The 22,457-nt window shown below is 44.9% G+C and overlaps 1 protein-coding gene across 7 annotated transcripts in view; it reads right to left on the minus strand.

Annotated features, from left to right (window-relative positions):
• The window catches only part of LPP (LIM domain containing preferred translocation partner in lipoma), a 423,204-nt gene that overhangs the window by 208,623 nt on the left and 192,124 nt on the right, over positions 1-22,457 (minus strand). For all 7 annotated transcript variants that reach the window (XM_074963360.1, XM_074963357.1, XM_074963361.1 and 4 more), the window contains one exon: positions 4,581-4,699. In XM_074963360.1, coding sequence (XP_074819461.1) covers positions 4,581-4,699 — 119 coding nt within the window. The remainder of the gene's footprint in view (positions 1-4,580; positions 4,700-22,457) is intronic.

The following is a 22,457-nucleotide window of genomic DNA, read 5'->3' on the forward strand; positions in this document are numbered from 1 at the left end:
CAGACTCCACAACCTCCCTTAGAAGCCTGTTCCAGAACTTAGCTAATCTTAGAGCTAGAAAGCTTTTCCTAATATCTATCTCCCTTGCTGCAGATTGAGCCCATTGCTTGTCCTACCTTCAGTGGACATGGAGAACCATTGATCCCCGTCCTCTTTAGATCAGCCCTTCATGTATTTGAAGACTGTTCCCAGGTCCCTCCTCAGTCTGCCTTTCTCAAGACTGAACTTGCTCAGATCTTTTTAACCTTCCCTCATGGCCACCTCCTAAGATGGCTGCACCAAGGGGAATCCAAACCTCCGCCACTCTGGATCCGTTAAGCGTCTACAGGCTCAGAAGGCTGCAGCACTGGTTCCTCCTGTGGTGAGTCTGCCACCCCTTCTTGTATATGGGGCTCTTCAGCCCACCTGCCCTCGGCCTTTGGGACCAGCGCTGACACCCAAGACGCCCCAGTGATGTAAACACAACCTTCTCCCAGAACTCCACCCAAAAAAGGTGAAGCTTCTGGTTACAGTTTAATTCTCGCAGGGGGACGCAGAAGTCGTAACGTAGCCAACACACATGCACTCTGCACAGTCCAGCACCTTCCTGCTCTTTATTATTGAGCACATAAAACAGAAGAGGGCACAGCTCATAGAGAACACATGCCCCTGTCTCCATTTCCTCTCCACTCCAGAGCATTCTTTGGGCTGGGGTCTGAGTCCTTGGGGCCATCGGGGCCCCCCTGACTTGTGGGGCTGCTACATGCTGATCTCTCCTTTCTGAAGCCCCTCACCCAGCTTCTCTCTCTGACCTTGCTCTCTCCTGCCCCATGTGTCCTCTTCCTGCCTGGCTCCCTGTTCCGGTGTGTTCTTTATTTAAACCCCTATTGGTCACCTGGTCTCTTTTGTTCTAATCCTGGTAAGTTTTCACTGCCCTTACCTTTTCCCCTGCCTTCGGTGGGTAGACCACACTTGATTTCCAAGGCATGAGCTGCTTTTTAGCCTAACCTTTGGAAGGGCAGAGAACCATCGTTAACATTTAAAGTGTTCCCCATTGTCCCTGTCTGGTGTGTTCCTGCTACAGGCCCTGTCAGCAATGGTGGATCAACACACAGAAAAGCACTCATGATTCAGCAGTTTTTCATAATGCAACTTTACAATATCAATCGGAATTCACAAGTTGTACTGACACATTCCCAATTCATTGCATTCCCGTTATTGCTGCATCTGAACTGCCTCACAATCACTATAGATTTATCCTTCCCACTCCTCTCTCAGGTAGGGAAGTATCATCATCCACACTTTACATATGGGGAAACTGAGGCACAGAAATAAAGTGATTCATCTAAGGTCACACAGGAAGTATAGAGCAGAAATAGAATTGAGCTCAGGTCACCTGAGTCCCAGTCCAGTGCTTTACCCCTTAGACCATCCTTTCTCAATAGATGTGAAAATGGTTGGTCAGAAGCTTTTATCACAGTTCTCTGGAGAAATATTATGGCACATAAGAACGGCCTCAATACCATCATTTACTGAGGGGTTTAAGATACAAATATGAAATAAACAGCAGAACGAACAGAACCACAATCATCTTTTAGTCCAATCTGGAACCCTCATCAAAAGAGCCAAGTATCTAAAACACATTTTTTCCTCCATCGTTGCTTGCCCTTGCCTGTCTTAATCCTTATTCCTCTCTACTGATGTGTTTTTGTTACTTCTGCACGCTGGAAAGCTGATTTTGTAACATAAAACCCTGTGGATTCCTGAATTAGCACCAACTATTGACTGTTTCTACCCTTTCGCAGTAATTAAAATAAAAGAAAAGTGGATTAAAAGCAACAGATGCACTGGGCCAGCTTCAGTGTAAATCTATAGTCGAGGATGTGAAGTTACACTAGATTTAGGCTAGTGTATCAGAATTTGACCCTGGACATATGTCCCATTAGACTACAATACCATGTAAAGGAATTTCACGTGAAACTTAAAACAAACCAAGGACAATGTTGTTAACACTGATCTTCCCCTGGCTTTCCAGAGTTCTGTGATGAGCTAACCCAGGAAGAACCAGTGTGGCTGGTGTTTCTACGAATAGGCATGTTTCAGCTACCAGCCCAAGGGCCTGCGCAGAAAGCTGGCCCAGATCATGAGAACAAGGCATGTGGGTCTGAAGATGAGAGTGAACCGGATAGAAACTCAGCAATGGCATCTTCTCAGGCCTCTTGGGGAGCATCATTAGACATGTCCACAGACGGATGTACTACAGCCTAGTTAGATTCCTGGCAAAGAAGAATTCTTTAGCCTAAAAATCAGAGTTTGTCATCAATGACCTTGTACAGTTTGAGGCAGGCCAGGCTACAGGCCTGGCGCTGTGTCACTTGCTTTGCCTTGACCATCACTCTAACATCCCCTCTTCTCAGAGAGGTAAGAGACAACGACATTGGCCAGGAAATCACCTAATTCCCCAAAGCTAGGACGGCCCATGCTGCCAGTTTCCCTGATAATCCTGGTATTTAATGGCACTGAAGCCAGGGTCCTTGCTCAGGAATGTTAACCTGCTTCCAGCCAGACGCTGGACAGGGTCTGTACACCCCACTGCAAGACCATATTCTATCTCTGCACTTAGAAAGGCAGAACTTCAGCATCTGAATGTCTCACAGTAATTAACGTATTTATCCTCACAAGACTTCTCTGCTACTCTCCCCATTTTATAGACAGGGAACTGGGCCACAGGGTAGATTAAGAGATGTGCTCAAGGTCATGTGGCAAAGCTAGGAATTTAAGTCAAGTCTATCGAGACTCAGCTCAGGGTTTTCTGTAACAGTCCATCCCAGGATCCATCAGGACCTTGTCCAGGTGGCAAAGGAAATCCACATGGAAAGGTGTAACACGTTTCACTGCACATGTGCTTCTCCAAGAGCAGACTCCCTGAACCAGACCCAGTTCCCATTCAAGTCAAGGGGAAGGGGCCTAGTGACTTCGGCGAGAGTTGGATCAAGCCCTGTGTCCCTTTAATAACCCAGCAAGTTGGGGGTCAAATATTTTCTCACTCGGGAAGCAAACAGCTACAGTTGACTTGGTTTTAAGGGATCTCATAAGAATGTAAGAATGGCCATATGAGGTCAGATCAAAGGTCCATCTAGCCCAGTGTCCTGTCTTCCGACAGTGGCCAATGCCAGGTGCCCCAGAGGGAATGAACAGAACAGGTAATCACCAAGTGATCAATTCTCTGTCGCTTATTCCCAGCTTCTGGCAAACAGAGGCTAGGAAAAAAGAAAAGGAGTACTTGTGGCACCTTAAAGACTAACCAATTTATTTGAGCATAAGCTTTCATGAGCTACAGCTCACTTCATCGGATGCATAAAGTGGAAAATACAGTGAGGAGATTTATATACACACAGACCATGAAAAAATGGGTGTTTATCATACACATTGTAAGGAGAGTGATCACTTAAGATGAGCTATTACCAGCAGGAGAGTGGGGTGGGGGGAGAGAAAACCTTTTGAAGTGATAATCAAGGTGGGCCATTCCAGCACATTTCCAGGAGTTAACAGAGGCTAGGGACACCATCCCTGCCCATCCTGCCACTGATGGACCTATCCTCCGTGAACTTATCTTGTTCCTTTTTGAACCCTGTTATGGTCTTGGCCTTCACAACATCCTCTGGCAAAGAGTTCCACAGGTTGACTGTGCGTTGTGTGACGAAATACTTCCTTTTATTTGTTTTAAACCTGCTGCCTATTAATTCAATTTGGTGACATCTAGTTCGTGTGTTATCCAAAGGAGTAAAGAACACTTCCTTATTTACTTTCTCCACATCAAGCATGATTTTATAGACCTCTATCATATCCCCCCTTAGTCGTCTCTTTTCCAAGCTGAAAAGTCCCAGTCTTATTAATCTCTCCTCAGACAGAAGCCATTCCATACCCCTAATAATTTTTGTTGCCCTTTTCTGAACCTTTTCCAATTCCAATATATCTTTTTTGAGATGGAGCGACTACATTTGCAAGCAGTATTCAAGATGTGGGCGTACCATGGATTCATATAGAGGCAACATGATATTTTCTGTCTTATCATCTATCCCTTTCTTAATGATTCCCAACATTCTGTTTACTTTTTTGAATGCACACTGAGCGGACGTTTTCAGAGAATTATCCACAATGATCCAAGATCTCTTTCTTGAGTAGTAACAGCTAATTTAGACCCCATCATTTTATATGTATAGTTGGAATTACGTGTTCCAATGTGCATTACTTTGCATTTATCCACACTGAATTTCATCTGCCATTTTGTTCCCCAACCACCCAGTTTTGAGAGATCCTTTTTAGCTCTTTGCAATCTGCTTGGGACTTAACTATCTTTAGTAGTTTTGTATCATCTGCAAATTTTGCTACCTCACTGTTTACCCCCTTTTCCAAATCATTTATGAATGTGTTGAATAGGACTGGTCCCAGGACAGGCCCCTGGAGGACACCATTATTTACCTCTCTCCATTCTCAAACCACAGCACTCCCCTATCTCTTGTTTGATCACCATGAGCATGCAGCTCATAGTCCATCCCAACTATGACCTGTCTGAGCAGGAAACACCCAGACCGCCTTACCTGCACACTGAAACCAGCCTCATCTGTAGAGGGTGGTGGGGGAAAGGCAACAGGAGGCGCCGGGAGGTTCCCGAGATCATCTCCAGGAAGTGGTGGTGGTGGTGGAGGCAGAGGGAAATCTACAACAGAAAATCACAGGATTTAGGCTTAAGATAGTGCAAACGAGCCAGCGAAGTTCAACATGCAGGGAGGGGGAAATGAGGCCAGCGGTTAGAGCAGGAGACTGGGCAGTCAGGATTCTTGGGGTCTACCCCCATCCGTGCTACTGACTCATTGTGTGACCCTGAACAAGTCATTTAACTGCTCTGTGCCTCAGTTTCCCCCGGCTGCCAAAGGGAGTTAACATCAGCCACCTATTTCACACAGGGCTTATGAGGGTTAATAATGTTTGTAAATTGTTCTGAGATATCTGCTTCCAAGGCTCGAGGAGCCACATGCCATCTCTTCTACATCTTCACTGCAGTGAACGCAGAAGCACTTTAACCCCTGAGGAAAGTCTCAAATACATCCAGGGAGAAAGCTGATAGTGGCCATATTGACCACAGGATAGCAAGCCTCTAGAGAAAGCTGTGGTGTCCCTAAATCAGTGCCCAGTGGATACACTACCGCATGGGAGGAGTTACCTGCAAATCTACGTAAAGAGGGAGATTTCTGGTTCTGGGGGATAGATTTTTTTTTCCTTTTTTCCCCTTTATTTTTTTCAGATGCAAGGACTGCTAACAAACCTGTGATTGTCTGTACAGCACCTAACACGATGGAGCCCTCATTAGGGTTTCTAGGATCTGCTGTCATACAAACCACTAATAGAGAGCAACACTACTACTCATTCAGATTAGACCCGAGAGAGCTCTTTCCCTGTGTCCCCCTTAGATGACATGGACATGTGAAGGATGCAGAATGGTGCATAGGTGGCATGAAAGCCAAGGCTTGAAGATCTGGTGGGGGGAAGTACAGGTTAGTTTAACTCCAGCCCTGAATTTGGTTTCCTGGGAGAAAGTTCACTGTAATTCTGGCTGCTTTGGGATAAAGCATAAAGCTCTGTGCAGCCAGCATTATCATACAGAAAGGATCACTGCTGGCTCTCCTGTGGGCATTTGTGTGTGTGGATTAAAACGAAAATATTAGTATTTTAAACAAACAACCCAAATGTTGATCCAGGGGCTGCTGCTGAGTTTGGTCACTTGACAGGGCTTTGGAGCAGAGCCCAGAGCTGGAGCGCGGAGCAGCTCCAGAGCAGTGGAGCTGCAGGTTTTTGCCTGGAGCTGGAGCGGAGCCGGAGCACAGCTCCAAAGCCCTGCTTGCAGACACTGTTTTAGTAAACACGGGCTCCCTCAGTAACAACCCTCCCGTGTCCTGACACCACGACCGACTGGCAGCTCAATTGTTTATCTTCCAGGTGAGAGCCCTGGGGGCTACCTCCAAGTTGCCAGGAGGCTGGGTTGAAAGCACTTCTCACAAAGCACTCGGAGGGGTTCCTTAACCAGAGAAATGGGGGGTGACATCAGCTGGCAACATCCAGAACGCCTCTCTCTGGCTTTCACCACAGTTTGCTTTCACTTTTGAACATCAGCAATGCACACGCACCCACTGTACAGTGAGGGGGAGACAGTGATAGGAGATGTAGTGAGCAGGATTCCGGCTACTTAAGCTATGTGAGGGGGTGTGGGTGGGCAGTCCTGGGAAGCTGCAGGCGCTGAGAATTTGGATCAGGTTCCAAATGAAATAAGGTTTTTAGACCCTGCTCTATTACAGACTCTGGTAGAACCTACAGAGCTGACCATGCCATCTGGTATCCTGTCTCAGAGAGGGGCCAGTGCCAGCTGCTTCAGAGAAAAGAGCAAAACCTCCATAGTTCAAAATTATGGATCAAAGCTTCTCTGACGGTAGTTTCTTCCTAAACCCATGCAGTCGGTGGTGGCTTATGCCGTGAAGCATGAGGGTTTGTAGCCGTTATAAATTGCTATCCTAAAACAACAGAGCTGGGCATGTTCTTATTATGCATAGAAATATCTTTAATCCTAAATCTTAGACTGTGCAGTACCATGAAGCAGTGTGTTCCACAGGTTATTTATGTATTATGTAAAATCATTTATTTGTATCAGTATTAAATGTGTTGCTTTAAAATTGCATCATGTGCCCCCTTTGTATTGATCTCAGGGATAATTTTCATGGTGTCAGGGATCTTGGGGGTGGGGGGAGAGATCCTCTTGCACTGACCCACTGAGAATCTGTTAGCAGTAGCTGGACATGCATATTACCTGTATCACTGAAGCACCTACGTAACTGTACCAAGAATCGGTGCCTCCCTGTCCTAGGTGCTGTACAAGTAAAGGATGGTCACAAAGAAACTTCCTGCAGGTTTGGGCAATGGTGGACCTTGACTCTTCCTGTGTCTTCACTTTCCTACATTACATAAATATGATCAGATTACCGCTCTGAATCTTGTTCTGTCTTTGTACAGCGCCTAGCACAATGGGGCCCTAGTCCACGATAAGCACTCCTAGGCAACACAGTAATACAAATAAATAATTATGACTATATTCAGAGGGAGAATTTCCCTCTTTCTGGACACTTTTACACCTTCTCTGTACGTAACCCTGTGGCCTCACAAATAAGGATCAGACATACCAAGGGCTTGATACTTATTCTAGCTCAGCCCACAGGACAGCTCATAAGAACAGCCGTACTGGGTCAGATCAAATGTCCATCCAGCCCAGTATCCTGTCTTCCAACAGTGGCCAATGCCAGGTGCCCCCAGAGGGAGTGAACCAAACAGGTAATAATCAGTGATCTCTCTCCTGCCATCCATCTCCTCCCTCTGACAAACAGAGACTAGGGACACCATTCCTTACCCAGCCTGGCTCCCAGTGCTTTATCCATCTGGTGCCCCATGCATAGCTTCTGCTCCACCAACAAGGCACACCCTGTTGTGCACCAGGCAAGGACTCGCCCTGCCAAGGCCGAAGTTTGCAAAGAGGCAGAATATAGTACCAGACTGCCTTGTTTCCCTGTGGGAGAATCAACCAACCAGACACACTAACTGTAGGTGGCACTCCCAGCTGCCTCTAAACAAAGTCCTCTCAGAGTTTAAAGAGGCATGACAAGATACACAAGCGTTGCCAACAACATGTGTCAGAAGGGGCACAGTCTACTCTGGGACAGCACCGCGGCCTGTGTCCGGGGTTTGAGCCCATGTCCACTTAACACCAGTGTCCATTCCTGGTCTGGTGGCACTAACAACTTGCTACATAGATTCACTGGAGCAGATCCTTAGCTGGTGTTAATTGTCAATGGAGCTATGCCAGTTTATACTGGCTGAGGATCTGCCCCATAGGTTTTAAGGCCAGAAAGGTCCATTATGACCAGTCACAGTTTGATCTTCTACTTGATGCAGAAAAAGTCACTGAGGGATTCCTGCATTGAACCCAGCACTCCCGGCCGATAGCAACGCTGTCCCTTTCTCCCAGCGTCGGACACAGTTCCCTCAACAATTTTCGATGAGAAATCTCTTACGATTCCCGAGAGTTTTGCAGAAATCTTTTCCTTGCTCTCCCTGCCCCTGTATTTCGGACAGTGGAGTAGAGTGCGCCTCTGTCGCAGGCTCTCTTCTGTCACACCGGTCACAGAATCGCTCTTCTTTGGGTTTGAACCATGCTGGATGCCTCTCAGCTTCCACTTCTAGCTCACAGTCACAGTCAAATAAACCCTCCACCTGCAGTTTAGTTTATAATGAATTCAAGCCCAAGCCTCTTCCCCAAACTCGGCTGATCCGCCTGCAGAACCTGTCTCTTCCAAGCCTGAGATATTTTTCCCCGACAGGCACTCTCACCTCCCTTCTCTCCCTTGGAGTTAAGGAACCACACTGTCAGCTTCTTGCTGCTGGGTTCCCACAGCTGATAACCGTGCGAGTCACCGTATGGCACTCTGTTACACCAAAGCATCATCTCCATTTTATTTCCAGATGTGACAAAGCTAAGTGCACTGAAATCATGCCTACGTATCTCCCTCTGTGCGATATGCAGACTCATGCTGTGTCTGTTTACACCCCCTCTTTCAACCACCAAGCTCATCTCTTTCTCGTCCCCCACACTCCTGAAGGAGCACTCAGCAGCAGTTGCCAGGCAGGCCCGATCCTGTGATATCTCAATGGACATACCTTGACATTCTCTGGCAAAGAGCCCTGGTGCTTAAAGCACTGCTATGTCCCTCCCTCATGTCTGTACAGAGGGGATAACTGGAGCAGAAAGGAGCTAAGTGATTTGCTCAAGATTACATTGGAAATCTATGGCAGAGCCAGGAGAATTCCATCCAGTGCTTTAACCACAAGCCCACTCTTTGTACCTGAATCATCATTCATCAAGATGACATAAGGCTTTTTTATATATACCTCCTGGCTTCATTTCAGATCCCTGACAGCCATCCACAAATCCTTATCCTTATTGCTAGGCTTGGAAGGACTAGGCTTGCACCGGTACATGTTGGTAAACATTGATTTCACTGTACACACATTTCCAAACCCACAAAAAAATATTTCTTTCCACCATCATCGACATTTACAGAGAGGCAAAGTAAGAAAAACGCTGCTTGAGGACTTAAACAGAGTTTGATTTAAGAAGATTTACTTTGTATATTTTGACATGTGATGTTGACCCCTCCCCACCACATAATTTCATGCCCCTGAAAAAATAGATAAAAATTGAAGAAAAAATTGCGTAAAAAGTAAACATGGATCTCAGTCGAAATTTAACAAATTTTAAATCAAATTCTGCCAAGCCTACTAATTGCCATGGAAGTAATTCTGTATGTTTCAGTAAAATAGGCTTTTATTCTTTTCTAGTATGTTTTAAAAAAGAAGTTTAGACATTTTATTAGCGTACTTGCCAAACATAAATCCAAAGAATACACACCTGAAATGAGAAAGGCGGCATTAAACTTCCTGGGAACATTTGGATTTTTGCCATTGGGTGCTCAAAAGACCTCCAAGTGGGTGCCAAGTTGCGATATATAAAGTATTAGCATATCAGACTCCTCTCTCACTTACAGCCCATCCCCGCAAACACAGTGATCCTATCGGGTGCTGCTGGCTGTAAACACTGTGCTTGGCTATAAGCATTTGCAGGATCGGGCCTATAAAAACTGCTCCAGTGTTTTCAAGGGGAATCTGGTTGCCAATCAGGAATCGAAGTGCATCAAAGCAAATGGCCTCCACTGACTAACACAACTGTTACCGTGTGATTCCAGACCTGGGAAGGAATCACAGCTTGGTAATTTCCAGACACATGTAAAGGTCCACTTGCCTGGTCAGAACAGGTTGTTTGAAAAATTAAAACAAAACATCTTTTCTGGAACAAGCAATAACTTCTTAATGAAATAAATCAGCCAGCAAAACAAGATTCGTGCTCGTGTGCCCAGATCGCTGGCTGACATCGGAAAGCTACAGGACTAGATGTTTTTCCATTAGTCTCCTATTATCATGAGTACTTCTAATTCTGAAGTCGGTTTAGTGCGGGTTAGAAATATCCGGAGAAAAAACCTCTTCTGCTTATTCTCAGAACAGAAAGACCAAGGGCAATGGCAGAACAAGATTGCTCCCTGCTGGCTCCTCCCGCCCCCCTCCCCATGTGCTTCAGCTCTGAATGGATCATATCTAAGGATGAGAATGAGGGGATAATGCAGGCTCCAATGCCAAGCCCTTAGCCGCTGCCAAAAAGGTCAGACAAAGGGCCAATGAGCATTTTGTGGCAGTCTGTTATGGTGGTTTTTATAACTGTGGCTGGAAATTGCAAGCTATCACAGAGAGAGAGAGAGTTTTCCTGGTCCTGTCTGCAGGCTAAGGGACTCTGTGGGGAAGCAAGCAATTAGAGTCAGTCTGAAAACAGACTAAAGCAACGTGGGGCAAATTGTGCCTCTCTGTCTTAGGAAGCAGTCTGCTTTTTCTCTCTCTGATTTGGGGTCCTTGTGTATTATTGTTCTGAATTCTAAAAAATAAATCTGTGTTACTCTGCAACCCTTCAGCACAAGTATTGTTTGTTATTATCTAACTTCTCTCTGGGTATACCACGAACGTAACAGGAATGTGGTCACTTATGTACTAGCCCTTACATTGAGACCCCTAATTCATTCCACATCAGTCAGAGAACCTTCAGAGAGTATTGACTTGACCACTACTAACCTCTCTTTCAGACACACACACCTTTATTCTATAGTAACAGACTGAAAGCACCTCACTACTGTAATGTCCTACAGTATTATTAACAGCAGACAAACCCTACAGCTCACAGTAGCGGTACTGCTGTGTCTTTATACATATGCGTTGTTCTGGATTTGAATCAGTGACCTTCTGGTGTGACTCTGTATCCTATTTTCAATCCTATGAACCATCAAGTTTCCCAGTATAAACAAGTCATAGGATCACTGGCCCCTTGAAGGGAAGATGGGCCAGCCACACCTGTGCCATCATTAATTAACTGCTTTCCAGGGCTAAGATGGTCAGGTGACAACTTAATGGGCCCTGGGCCTTATAGAAGGACAGAGATCAGCCTGCAGTTGGAACCACAGGAGTGGGAAGGCTCCGGTGGAAAGCACTGAGCCAGGGTTTGCAAGAAATGGGGTACTCCAAGGGAACCTGCTTGGGGGCTGAGAGTTCTATAATGGCTCAGGGAGAAACTCTCAAATGTGGCCTGGATAGGGGCTGGGAACAGGGCTCAGAGAATGGGCTGAAGAGAATCCTTGAGGGGCAGAAGAATCTTTGTTGCTGTTGTCAGGACTCTGTCGTTTGGACTCTTGCTACCCGGAAGGGATTAGGTTTGTTTGTGACTTGGTCAGAGGACTAAGCCACTTTTCCAGCACAGATGGGGGCACGGAGAGCCAAGACACCCTCCCACCTCAGAAAGGAAACTGAGGCAGGGAGCACTAATAGTGTCACACTCGCCCAGGAGGGCGTGCTACAGGGAGGTCATGCCTTATGACAGGGCATTTATCTATAGAATTTTTGTTGCTGCTGCTGCTGCTGTTTTTTAATGTATGTTATTTGACCAGGACAATGTTTAAGGAACCAAAATAGCATTTTTGCTTGGAGCACTGTAGAAAGAAACCGACCAACAGTCATTTATACACTCAAAACAGTCACATGACTGCATATTATTTGCATGATCTACCTAAACATGCCAATTCGGCCTGCGATTAGTATGTTAAACTAACATACCTACCAGAGTCACTCTTTAGACTCCCATGCTCTTTACCAGCTGTTAATCTTCCCATGTTAACTACATTTGCTAATCAGCTACTGTATTAATAAGCAGCTAAAAACAACTGGCTAATTTCACTCTCAGCATTTAAAAAAGGAACATTGACTCTGTCAGATAGTTGCACTAAAAATTTACTGCACCACCTGTTAGCTGAAATATTGCTTTTATGGATTTACATTGTATTAAAAGGTCACTGGCTGTTTAAGACTTAAGCAGTTTTAATTATTCTAAAAGTCTCTTAACAGTAAGAAAAGGAAGCTCAGAACAAACAGCAGCAGGGATTCTAATTAAAAGGGCCAATTCATCTAATTTTATTTGGGGTTAATTATTCAGGATTCACTCTCCGATGTGTAAGGAATAGCAATTAGTAATTTTAGTGGTTTGAAGAACATTGGAGGTATAATCAGTTAAAATGAGTGAGTGTTTACAACACAAGATGGTGAATTAGTTTCTCCCAGCTGGAGAACGGGAACATTAGTCCCCTACAGTTCAAGACTATGAATCGCGAGTGCTGGTTAAAATATTCTATTCAAATAAAAAACCACACGTCAACAATCATCTGGTATTTTTGTTTACTGCATGGAAAACCAATCTATAGACGCACCATGTACCCCATCAGTTTAGCCTCCTGCTTCTGAAACTTCATTATCATCACTGCTGACCCAGCTACCCGAGATTCTGCTGCAATAAAAAAAAAAACAATTCTCCTTCTCCTTGCCGACCCCAGCCCACCACACCTATAGTTAGCATCCCTCTGAACCCTTAGGTGGGATTCTGATCTGGTACATGAGTGTAACCCTGGAGTAGCTCCCCTGAAATCACTCCAGATTTACTCTGGTGTAACTGAGGTCAGAATCCAGCCTCCAGTTGCAAAAGCTTTCACAGGCACAGCTGTTCCGCCACTGAGCATCCAGTCCACCTTTCCTATATTTTACCTTTAACCTGAACAAGCCAAGAGGCATGATTTGCCTCTCACTTAACACAACAGGATACTCCTGGGATGGCTTCCCCCCGGGGTGCCACCTCAGTTAAAATCAACACCGGTGTATGAAGTGCAAATCTCTTTTCCACCTGTGGTCACTGATGCAGAAAACCTCAGGCTCCCAGATTAATGTTAGACCTTCCCAATTCTCCTCCACACTCCAGGAAAGGCAGTGGTTAGCACACAGTTAAGGGTCAAAGATTCAGTTCCCCTAAGCATGAAGAAACTCAGCTGCCTCCTCAAGCCTTGCTGAGCTGGAAGTCCCATACGGACAAGCTCTCGCCTGAAATCCCCGGTAATTTCATGAGACCCCCCATCATTAATTAGCTCGTGTTTGTAGAGCACTTTGAAGACATCCTGCACCAAATGTCAAGTAAAATCGCCACCTGTCAAACGGGCGTGTCATCCCCGCATGCCCCCTTGCGGCCTGGGGCAGTGCCACGGGTGTGCCCAACCTTAATTCCCCGATTGGGCATCAGTACGTCCCCATTATCAGATCTGGGCCAGGAGAAGCCAAAACAAAGCTAATCTAATGTCCCCTTTAATAAGGTTTCAGTCCCCACAAACAGTCCATAAGGCCCTCACCCTGGGCCCTCGTTCAAACCTCCCACAGCTTAAAGTCCACACAACAAAGGCTCCAAGTCTGGTCAGGCTTCTCCAGGAGCCTGTATCCCAGCCTCTGGTCCCAGGAGTCCCTCAGGCCCCACAGTCTCCTCTCCAGGCCCTTCTGAGGACACTCCCCTTCCTGCTATCCCGGCACCCCTCTGCGCTCTCTAATCCTTAATGGCCGCTTCGCTATATGGGGAACACCAGTCCTCTTCAGCTGCATCTGATTAATGTCCAAGGCTGGCTGGCAGATGACCCATCACACCATCAGCATCTCTGACTTACCCTGACAGTAGATGCCATTATAGTTTCATAGAATTTAAGGCTAAAAGGGACCCTGAGATCATCTAGTCTGAGCCTCCTGTACACCACTGACCATTAAATTTCACCCAGATACCCCAGTACTGAGCTTAGTTAGAATGAAGCATTTTAGACCTCAAGAGAAGAAGCCACTGTGTGCCAGAGGCAGAGAACAGGAGCGGGCACGGGGTCACTAAAGCCTGCACTGGTACAGAACTGATTTGGTGGGATATGCCCAGATGATCCTACTAAGAGCAGGAGTAGGAGATCCAAGCTTCAGTCTGCGGAGGAAGCCAACCACTCCCGCTCACGGTCCCTGCCAATCTGACCTGGAGGAAAATTCCTTCCTGATCCCAAATCTCGAAATGGAGTTTGACCCTGAGTATATAAACAAGACTCATCAGCCAAGCATCTAAGGAGAAGGATTCTCTGGACCACCTCAGAGCACTGGCTCACCCCATTTGGTGTCCCACCTCCAGCTGGGGCCAATCACTGATGCTTCAGAGGAAGGAGGAGAAAAAGAAAGCCCACAATACCCTGGGCTAATTGTGCATCGGGGGGGGAAAGATCCTTCCTGCCCCTGCAGGTGAGCAGCTAAAGCCCTGAAGCATGAGATTTGATTATAGTCATTGTCTTAAGGCAGAACTGCAAGTGTTATGAGCACGCTGAAGTCAATGCCAGCATTCCTGTGCTCCTCATGGCCCATGAAGGAAGAAGATGGACCGGGGGATCCATAGGTTCACATATTCCTAAGGCTGCTGTGACCATTTAAGCCTGACCCCCATGTACAAAAGCCATAGAATTTCTCCCAGAAGCTGACATAAAGCAGATCATTGCAATACAGTACAAGAAGGTATCTGTACTCAGCGGAGTATGGGCTATAGATAATATTTCTGATTCAAAACTGCTTTTCTGTACGACCTTGGACAAGACCCTTGACCTGTGTGTGTGTCATTTATACTCTCTCTACAACAGAGATGACTACATTTATTCACCTGGGCCAAGTGTTTGGTGATCCACAGGTGAAAAGCCGATGTAAATTCTCCTCTCACAACCAGTCTGACACTCGGGTAACTCAACGGACTTTGGTGAAGTTACTGCAAATTTATACTGCCATAAGAAAGAGACAAGTGCTGTCATTATTTTCATTATAGGTCAGCTTTATCAAATTAGTTTTCTGACCTGCAGTTTAATACAGCCGAAGGAGAGAGAATACAAGAAATATGCTTCCACCTTTTAAAATGTTAAATCAATCGATCTTAAAATACATGGAGGAAGGATGGATGGTCTTGAGGTTAACTCGAGCTCTAGGCTTAATCGCTGGTTCTCTCAGAGACTTCCTTTGTGACCTTGGACAAGTTATTTAACCTCTTTGTGCCTTCGTTCTCCACCTGTAAAACGGGGACACCCTTCCTTCCTCCCTCCCACCTAGCTGTCCTGTCTATTTACATGCTTAAACTCTTTGAGACAAGGACTGTCCCTTACTGTGGGTCTGTACAGTGCCCAGCACAATGAGGGAGCCTCTGAGGTGGTACTGCAATGCAAACAAGGAGGATAAAAATAATTGTCAAATGTTAAAAACCAACACAAACAGGCCGTCAAGACGGAGAATTTTCTGCATAAACCATTCAGGGCGGGATGGGGAGGGAGAATCTCGTCAAAAAAGCAAATTATTGACTTTGAAAAGAAACCATACATTGCATTCACATGCATAATCTTCTCTCCTGAATAGAAAGAATGAGAGGTCCAGGAAGCAACTCAACCATGGAGCACTGTTTTGCTCAGACAAAACTGAAATGGGTTATCTATTTGTTTATTGGCTTGTGCTGTTAAATTCATTGTTCACTGCTAAGTGCTCTTGACAAGAGTTGACACACGCATTCATTTATTAGAGAAGACTGTTGTGACACAGTTGGGAAAACGAGTTATGCCACTGGATTAAACCTTTGGAGACTGCTAAGAGTATAAAATCCATTTATCACCTGGCATTAAAAACAAAAAGCCAAGACACAATCTGTTTCTTGGCCTTTAAGATAGAGTGAGTCAACTTTCTGCCCCTCGGGTAGGGGGTGTTTGTATCAATGAAATGCTACCCTGTTAACATGAACCCCAAGCCAGGCAACCTCTTTCTGCTCAGTGATGAAGCACAAAACATTCCACACATCATGCAAAGATCACGGCAGGCTTCCAGAGTTGTTTTTATTGTCAAGAGACTTCCTGAAGAGTTAGATGCTGCAGCTAACCATTTTTAAGATGGCATTGATCTGTTCAAACTCTTATTTGCATTTTTTCCCCCATTACCAAGTTCAATTCCAATCTGCCTGGTTATGGTAAATCAAATGGGTCTGATGGGCTTAGATCAATCCTCACCAACTAAATCTATCACTGTTGCTTAAATGTTCCTTGAGTGAAGGGTTAACCTTTGCAAAATACTTTCCTCACATAATCTTCTGCTGGTAGTTTGATATATTAGAACAAAGCCACCAAACTGGAAATACAACAACAGGCAAATAGGCTTTACAGCTCAACCGATCAAAGAGGTGGGAGACCGAGTTTCAAATTGGCTTGTTTAGTTCCTTTCCCCAAGAAGCATTCCATGTAATACCTATAAACAGCCACATTAAAAGATTAAAGCAGAACTTGTGTCTTTATCAGATGCACATAGTTTACTGTTTTCAGCTGCAGAAACAGTGACAGCTTCCTTCCTTCTATTGCAATTAGCATCCAATTCTTCATTTTGCCGATAAACACTACTAGGGAATGGAAAAATTAACTAGATTTTCTTTTGAGTATAAAAGAACTTGCTTTTGATTATTGTCTGTGTGATAGTCTAATAATAAATCAAATTACCTCCTTAATCCCAGAGGACATTTTCAGATGAAAAACCCAAATGTTGGATAAATAGAAATCCTTTTGTATTTTTTCATCTTTCAAAGTAGATAATTTACTCTCCATTGATGGTTTGTGTGTTGTTTTATGCGTAGACACAAATTCCAAGCAGATTATGCTTACTAGAAACAGCATGTACATTCTAACTAAATGCGGATTGAATAAAGATATTTGTTATTAGGTCAAATACAAAATGTAGGTGTCTTCAGACTGGGTCAAATCCATGCACGTGCAGAGATGCTGCACAAGGTCTATGTAGTACTGAAGTGGGACAAAAACATACAAGCGTCTTCTCTGCACAGGGACAAATTTCATTCACAACCCCTAGTCTGAACTTTCCAAAGGAGCATCTGTATTTGCTACACAACTCATCTGCAATGGGACACATCAACAAGAAGGGGTGCTCACCACCTCCTCTGCAATCTGGGCTTGGAGAACTACAAACAGAAAAACAAGACACTGTCCAGAATGCTGGGAAATCTTTGAATATTAGCTGGATACCAGGGAGGCAATGGCTTGTGATCACACTTTGCATTTCTTTAGCACCTTCCATCTGAGGATCTTGAGTACGTGAAGGCGGTACATGCATATTCTTATCCCCATTTTACATATAAACAAACTGTGGCACAGGGAGTTTCAGTGAATTAGAGCCTGATTCTCATTTACACTAGGACACCTTTACATCACTCTGGCAGCGTGAGGAGCCTTAAAGTGAGTGTGTTCGACAGAGCAATGTAAACGCGACTGAGTGTAAGTGAGAATCAGACCCGCGATGTTAATGAAATTCAGAGCAAAGTTCACAGCAGGAAAAGGCCCTATTTTGAGCGCATAAGTGGGACTTAAATGGTACCTATGTGGTACCTGTGCTGGCCTTCTGTCCAGTGGTGGATTTCACCCTGTATTCCCTATACTAAGCACAAGGATACCATGGCAATGTTAATTACTTGGGTCCAGATTTTATGAAGCTTTTGCACCTTTGGGAGCAGTTACTCAAACAAGTAGCTCTACTGAAGCCAGGGAGGGGCACTCGGCAGGCAATAAGATGCTACTGGTCATGAGTAAGGGAATTAGAATCTAGCAGCACTGCCATGACTTTAATGGTGACCATTATACTAAATATGTCACATTGGGAGCTGGTCTAAAAATGCCTTTTTGTTGTTGTTGCAGAAAATATATGATTTTGTTTTTCAGTTTTCGGTGAAAATGCCTGGCTTAATCAAAAACAACTTTTAAAACAAAATACCTTTTTTGGATTCTGGTTTTCTGATGAGAAAATTCAAACAAAATGAGCATTTTCAGCCAAAATTTTGGTTTTGGATGAAAAGCACACTTTTGTTGAAAAAATATTTTAATCGTCTCTAGTCACATTCTCCTAGAGCTTCTGAAGGCTACCTGAGGCAGCAAGTGCAAATTAGTGCTTAATAGTCTAGATGGTGAGCGCTCACCAAAGAAACATACCTGGCAGGATGGGAAAGAGAGAGGCCCATCTCCCCTCCTTCCACATTTCCCTTTGTTCAGGATGCTATAAGAAGGTGCGGTTGGAGGGGGACCCCCATTTCCTCTCATCAGCCAGAAGAGGTTGAGGGGAGAAGAGAAAAACCCAATTCTTATTCTATCAGCAGCCAGAAAGGGTGGGGCAGAAGGCAGAGAGGATGCTGAAACTTTCATTATGATATTGCATTTATGACTAATGATGTTGCTCCATATTGAGGCTGTATCATGTATTTTGGATATGAACTAAAACTGGAGCTATCCAAATCTCCCCAAATATTAGAGGCTTGAAGAGAATGGGACTTACCCCCATACAACTCCACGTCTTGGTTTCACTAAACCAAACCCAACGGTGGAGGCTTTTGCAAAACCAACCCCCCAGGCTTCAGCCATCTCCAATACCAATGCATCATCATCAATGCATACATCAGGTCATCACAAGCTGACTCAGAAGGCAAAGCTGCTCTCTAGCTGGTTTAAAACAATCGCATTTGCCATTTCCCTTCGATACCGATATGCCGTGGTGAGGACCACCGTTGCCGCTTAAAGAAGAAACATCATGCATTACTGTAACCTTGCCTGCATAGATGTAGTGGGGAATCAAGAATGTACTTGAGACATGAATCTTGAATTTGCCAGTATTCATTCATTCTTGGACCAAGTGCAAAGGAAGCACTTTTCCACTGACAGGCGAATTTAGATTTGACACAGCTTTAACACCCAGTATCTTATGATCTACCAGGCCCAGAAATGGATGCTCAATATAGTTTGAAAAACAGGATTCTCAGCTTTCAAGTGATACAAAGATTTAGTCTCTACCCTTGGCAGGTCACAAGATATCAAATCACATCCATGTGACTAAAATCTTGCTTGACAAGATGAACATCTTGAATTCGAATGGATTTAAAGGGCTATTTTGAGATCTGTTCAGGCTAGAAACCAATGCTTTATACAATCTCAGAACTTGGAATCCCAGTTCTCATGGTATAATTAAAGTATTAATCTCTACTCCAGTGATTCTTGAGTCACTGGCTGCTAAAATCATCTGAGAAAGATGGATGCAAAGGGGTGCAGTGAGTAGACCAGTCGATCTTTCCAAGCAGTGATCTAGGCTTCATGATTAGAAAGAAAAAAAAAAAAGATTTTTGATCCTTAACGCTGTACATTTAACATTTTACAGGAGAAAAATTAGACACCTGTTTAAAGTCTGGGAGGATGCACGCCATTTTCAAGCTATTCTTGACTGAACTGTTTAATGTTTCATGCGGTTTAGAAATGGCTTAAATTCCCTGCTGAATTTTTCATGCCCATACACCATTTAGCCTTTATAAAAAGTTTCCCTTCATTTATCTACTCTGCAGCTTAGGAAGGATTCCTGGCAAAGTTCCTTATACTGGTACAATTTTATTTTATTTTTACTTGCAAGTGTTTGCCTAAAACAGCTCTACTTAGCTATGCCTGCTGCAGTTCCTACCCACGTCAGCATTTGTGCAAGTCACAGAGAAGTCAACTAAAATATTTTTGCACTTCTCCACCGCCCCGCCCTAAGATGAGGCAAACTTTGAGCTGGAACTTGCTTCCCACTCAGGCAACATAAAAGGGTTACAAGCTGGAGGAATACCCGCAGTACATGGATTATTCCATTCCACGCACAGAGGCTGCAGAAGGCTGAACACTGCCTTCCCTCACAGTCCCTGGCACAGGGCATGCTGGAGGGCAAATGGGTGTGACAGGAGCACGGCTACGTACAAGCTATTTTCAATTGCAGAACAGGCCCTTAGGACCCACTGCAGCCTAACAGAAGTTCAAACAGCCCAGAGGCTCTGTTAGCTTACGTCAGAGGTTAGCTCCAGAACACAGGGATGCTTAAAGCCGCCTTTACCCCTCGCCACCTCCCCACTACTCTTACAGCGTGACTAGCTCAGGATGAATGAAGAATCTGGCCCATGATGGCCTAAATTCATCCCAAGTGTAATCAATTCCACTAACTGAATTACACAAGGGATGAATTTGGCTGTGTGTTCGCTATTCTCATCTTATATCCGGTGGAACAGTTGCCTCTCTGTGCATGGTTTGGGTGAAACTGCACCTCAAATACCGCCGTCTGTTCTGAGCACCTCGGTTCCAGAAATGCATCAGCAAGTTAGAAGGAGCTTAGAGAAGAACAATAAGAATGGCAAGGGAGCAGGAGGGACTGATTTATGGGGGAAAGTTAAAAGAGCTAAATACATACAGCACTAACAAGCAACCATTAGGGAGAGCATGGGAACTGCTAATTTATATCTGGGGCTGCAAGTGCCAAGCATGGAATTATTTAGAATTCTAGAAGGAGCCAAAACCCAGGAATAAATTGGGTTAAATTAAGAAAGGGGAAATGCAGATGAAAATGTCTTGACCATGAGTTGTATTAGATTATGGAGATGTCTCCCAAGGAGGTACTTAACGCTAGTCTAGAAGAAACGGCTCGTGGAAAGGAATCCTGAATGGTCAGTGAGATGGATGGACCATCCCAAACTCTGTGATTCTGTGAATAGCAAAACAAGCCACTGGAAACTTATTTTAAATGACTATAGTCCTCCCTGCAAGCCGTTCCACTCACCGCTGCAGCGCCCCCTGGCATCAGAGGGTGATGCTGCAAGAGTCTTCATCTCCAGTGACCTTTGCTGACCACTTCTTTGGCCCTACAATGGCCTGTCTCTGGCCATGTCTTCTGCAGCCTAGCCCTCCAGCCAGGTCACCTCTTTCCATTTCCATTCTGGGCTGATAAAATCCAACTAAAGAATCCACACTTATATCCAACCGGAAGATCTTTCTGCACCTCGCAGGTTACATGGATGTTCCCTGTTTTTCGCCCCTACTCCTGGGGGCTGAAGAGATAGATGTTCTTTACTCCTTTGGCTGAGCACTGCTTCCTAGGGCTTCTTCCTGGCAGGTTTCCCCCACTGCTTCCCCTTGCTGCAGAACATGGCAGCTTCTCCCAGGGACCTCCCTACTCCTTATCTCCCATGTAGGTTCTCTTCAGCCTGCTTTCCCCAGGCGCTTTGCAGAGAGAGGGAACTCACCGTGCTCCTTTCTCCTGGGTCTCCCACTTCACTCAGTTCTCTTCCCTCTCTACGCAGGCCTCCCTGGGATCACTAACTATCACTGAGTCCAGATCAGGATCAGCTGGGGGTTAATGGCTAGGCCACAAGCCAGGCTGAGCCTGAATCCCCTTAAAGGACTAGCCAGCCATTGACATACCCATTTTGGGGGGGTGCATCCTAACAAAACCTTCCTTAAGATACAGTAGGTGGGAGGACTCAAACTGCCCCATGAATAAAGTACTTGGCTTTCAGGCACTCAAAGGTACTACTAACCAGATCAAACTCGCTTTTACACAATCAGATTTCCTTGCCGTAAGATGCGCCAAAGAGGAAAAGCAGCTTTATAAAGAGGAAAGCTCCTATGTGTGACAGTTATTCCCATCTGCAAGGCTCCATATTATATTCTCTCCCTCCTGCACCATTTTAATGATTTGGGTCATTAAACTGCAGTAGAAACGTCACTGCGCTCAGCAGAATAACTTCGTGCCACGAGCCCAGCAGAGTAATTGCTGTGCTCTGTCTGCCGATGTCCGAACAGAAATAAATGCGGGTCCCCTCTCCATATACTGTTATTCACAGAGACACTGGCTCACTACCAGGTTCTTTCTAGTGTTCCCGCAAGAACAGTATTTGACGAATGGACATTTAATTGGTAATAAAGGGGGCACTAAGTCATGACGGCAGAAGCTATGTCCTCCCCGTCCATACACGGTTCTGTAGGACTCAAGAGAAAAAGAAAAGGCCGAATAATGACAATAAACACTTTACCAGGGACCGAGGGATACAAACCTCGCATTTTGGAGATTTCTAAACCATGACACCAAGAAATGCTTTACCTGTATGCAGCATGGCTCCAATATATCAAAGCACTTACGCGCACACTTTTATTTACGCATGCGCATAAGTCCCATGGAAGTCAATGGGACTTAACTTACTTAAAATTTAAGCACATACCTAAACGCTTTGCTAAATAGGGATGCATGTAAGCATGGACTTCAAATGCTTTGCTGAAACGGATCCCAAGTGCTATGTATGGTACGTAGCAGGGGTTCCCTGATTTTCTTAACTTGCCTTCTGGTAGATTCCAGGGGCTCAATTCTGCATTGCCTCACATCAGCGTCAAACTCAAGTCTCCTCTAGATAGGCTAGCATCAAACTGATGTGAGGGCAATCAGACCCTATGCAGTTCCAGCAGTAAATCATTTCACATACTTACAGGACTGGCCATGCATTATCAAACGCCCCTATCAGATGATAATTAATACAAACCGTGATCATG

Source organism: Natator depressus, chromosome 9 (genome assembly GCF_965152275.1).
Source record: "Natator depressus isolate rNatDep1 chromosome 9, rNatDep2.hap1, whole genome shotgun sequence".
NCBI lineage: Eukaryota > Metazoa > Chordata > Testudines > Cheloniidae > Natator > Natator depressus.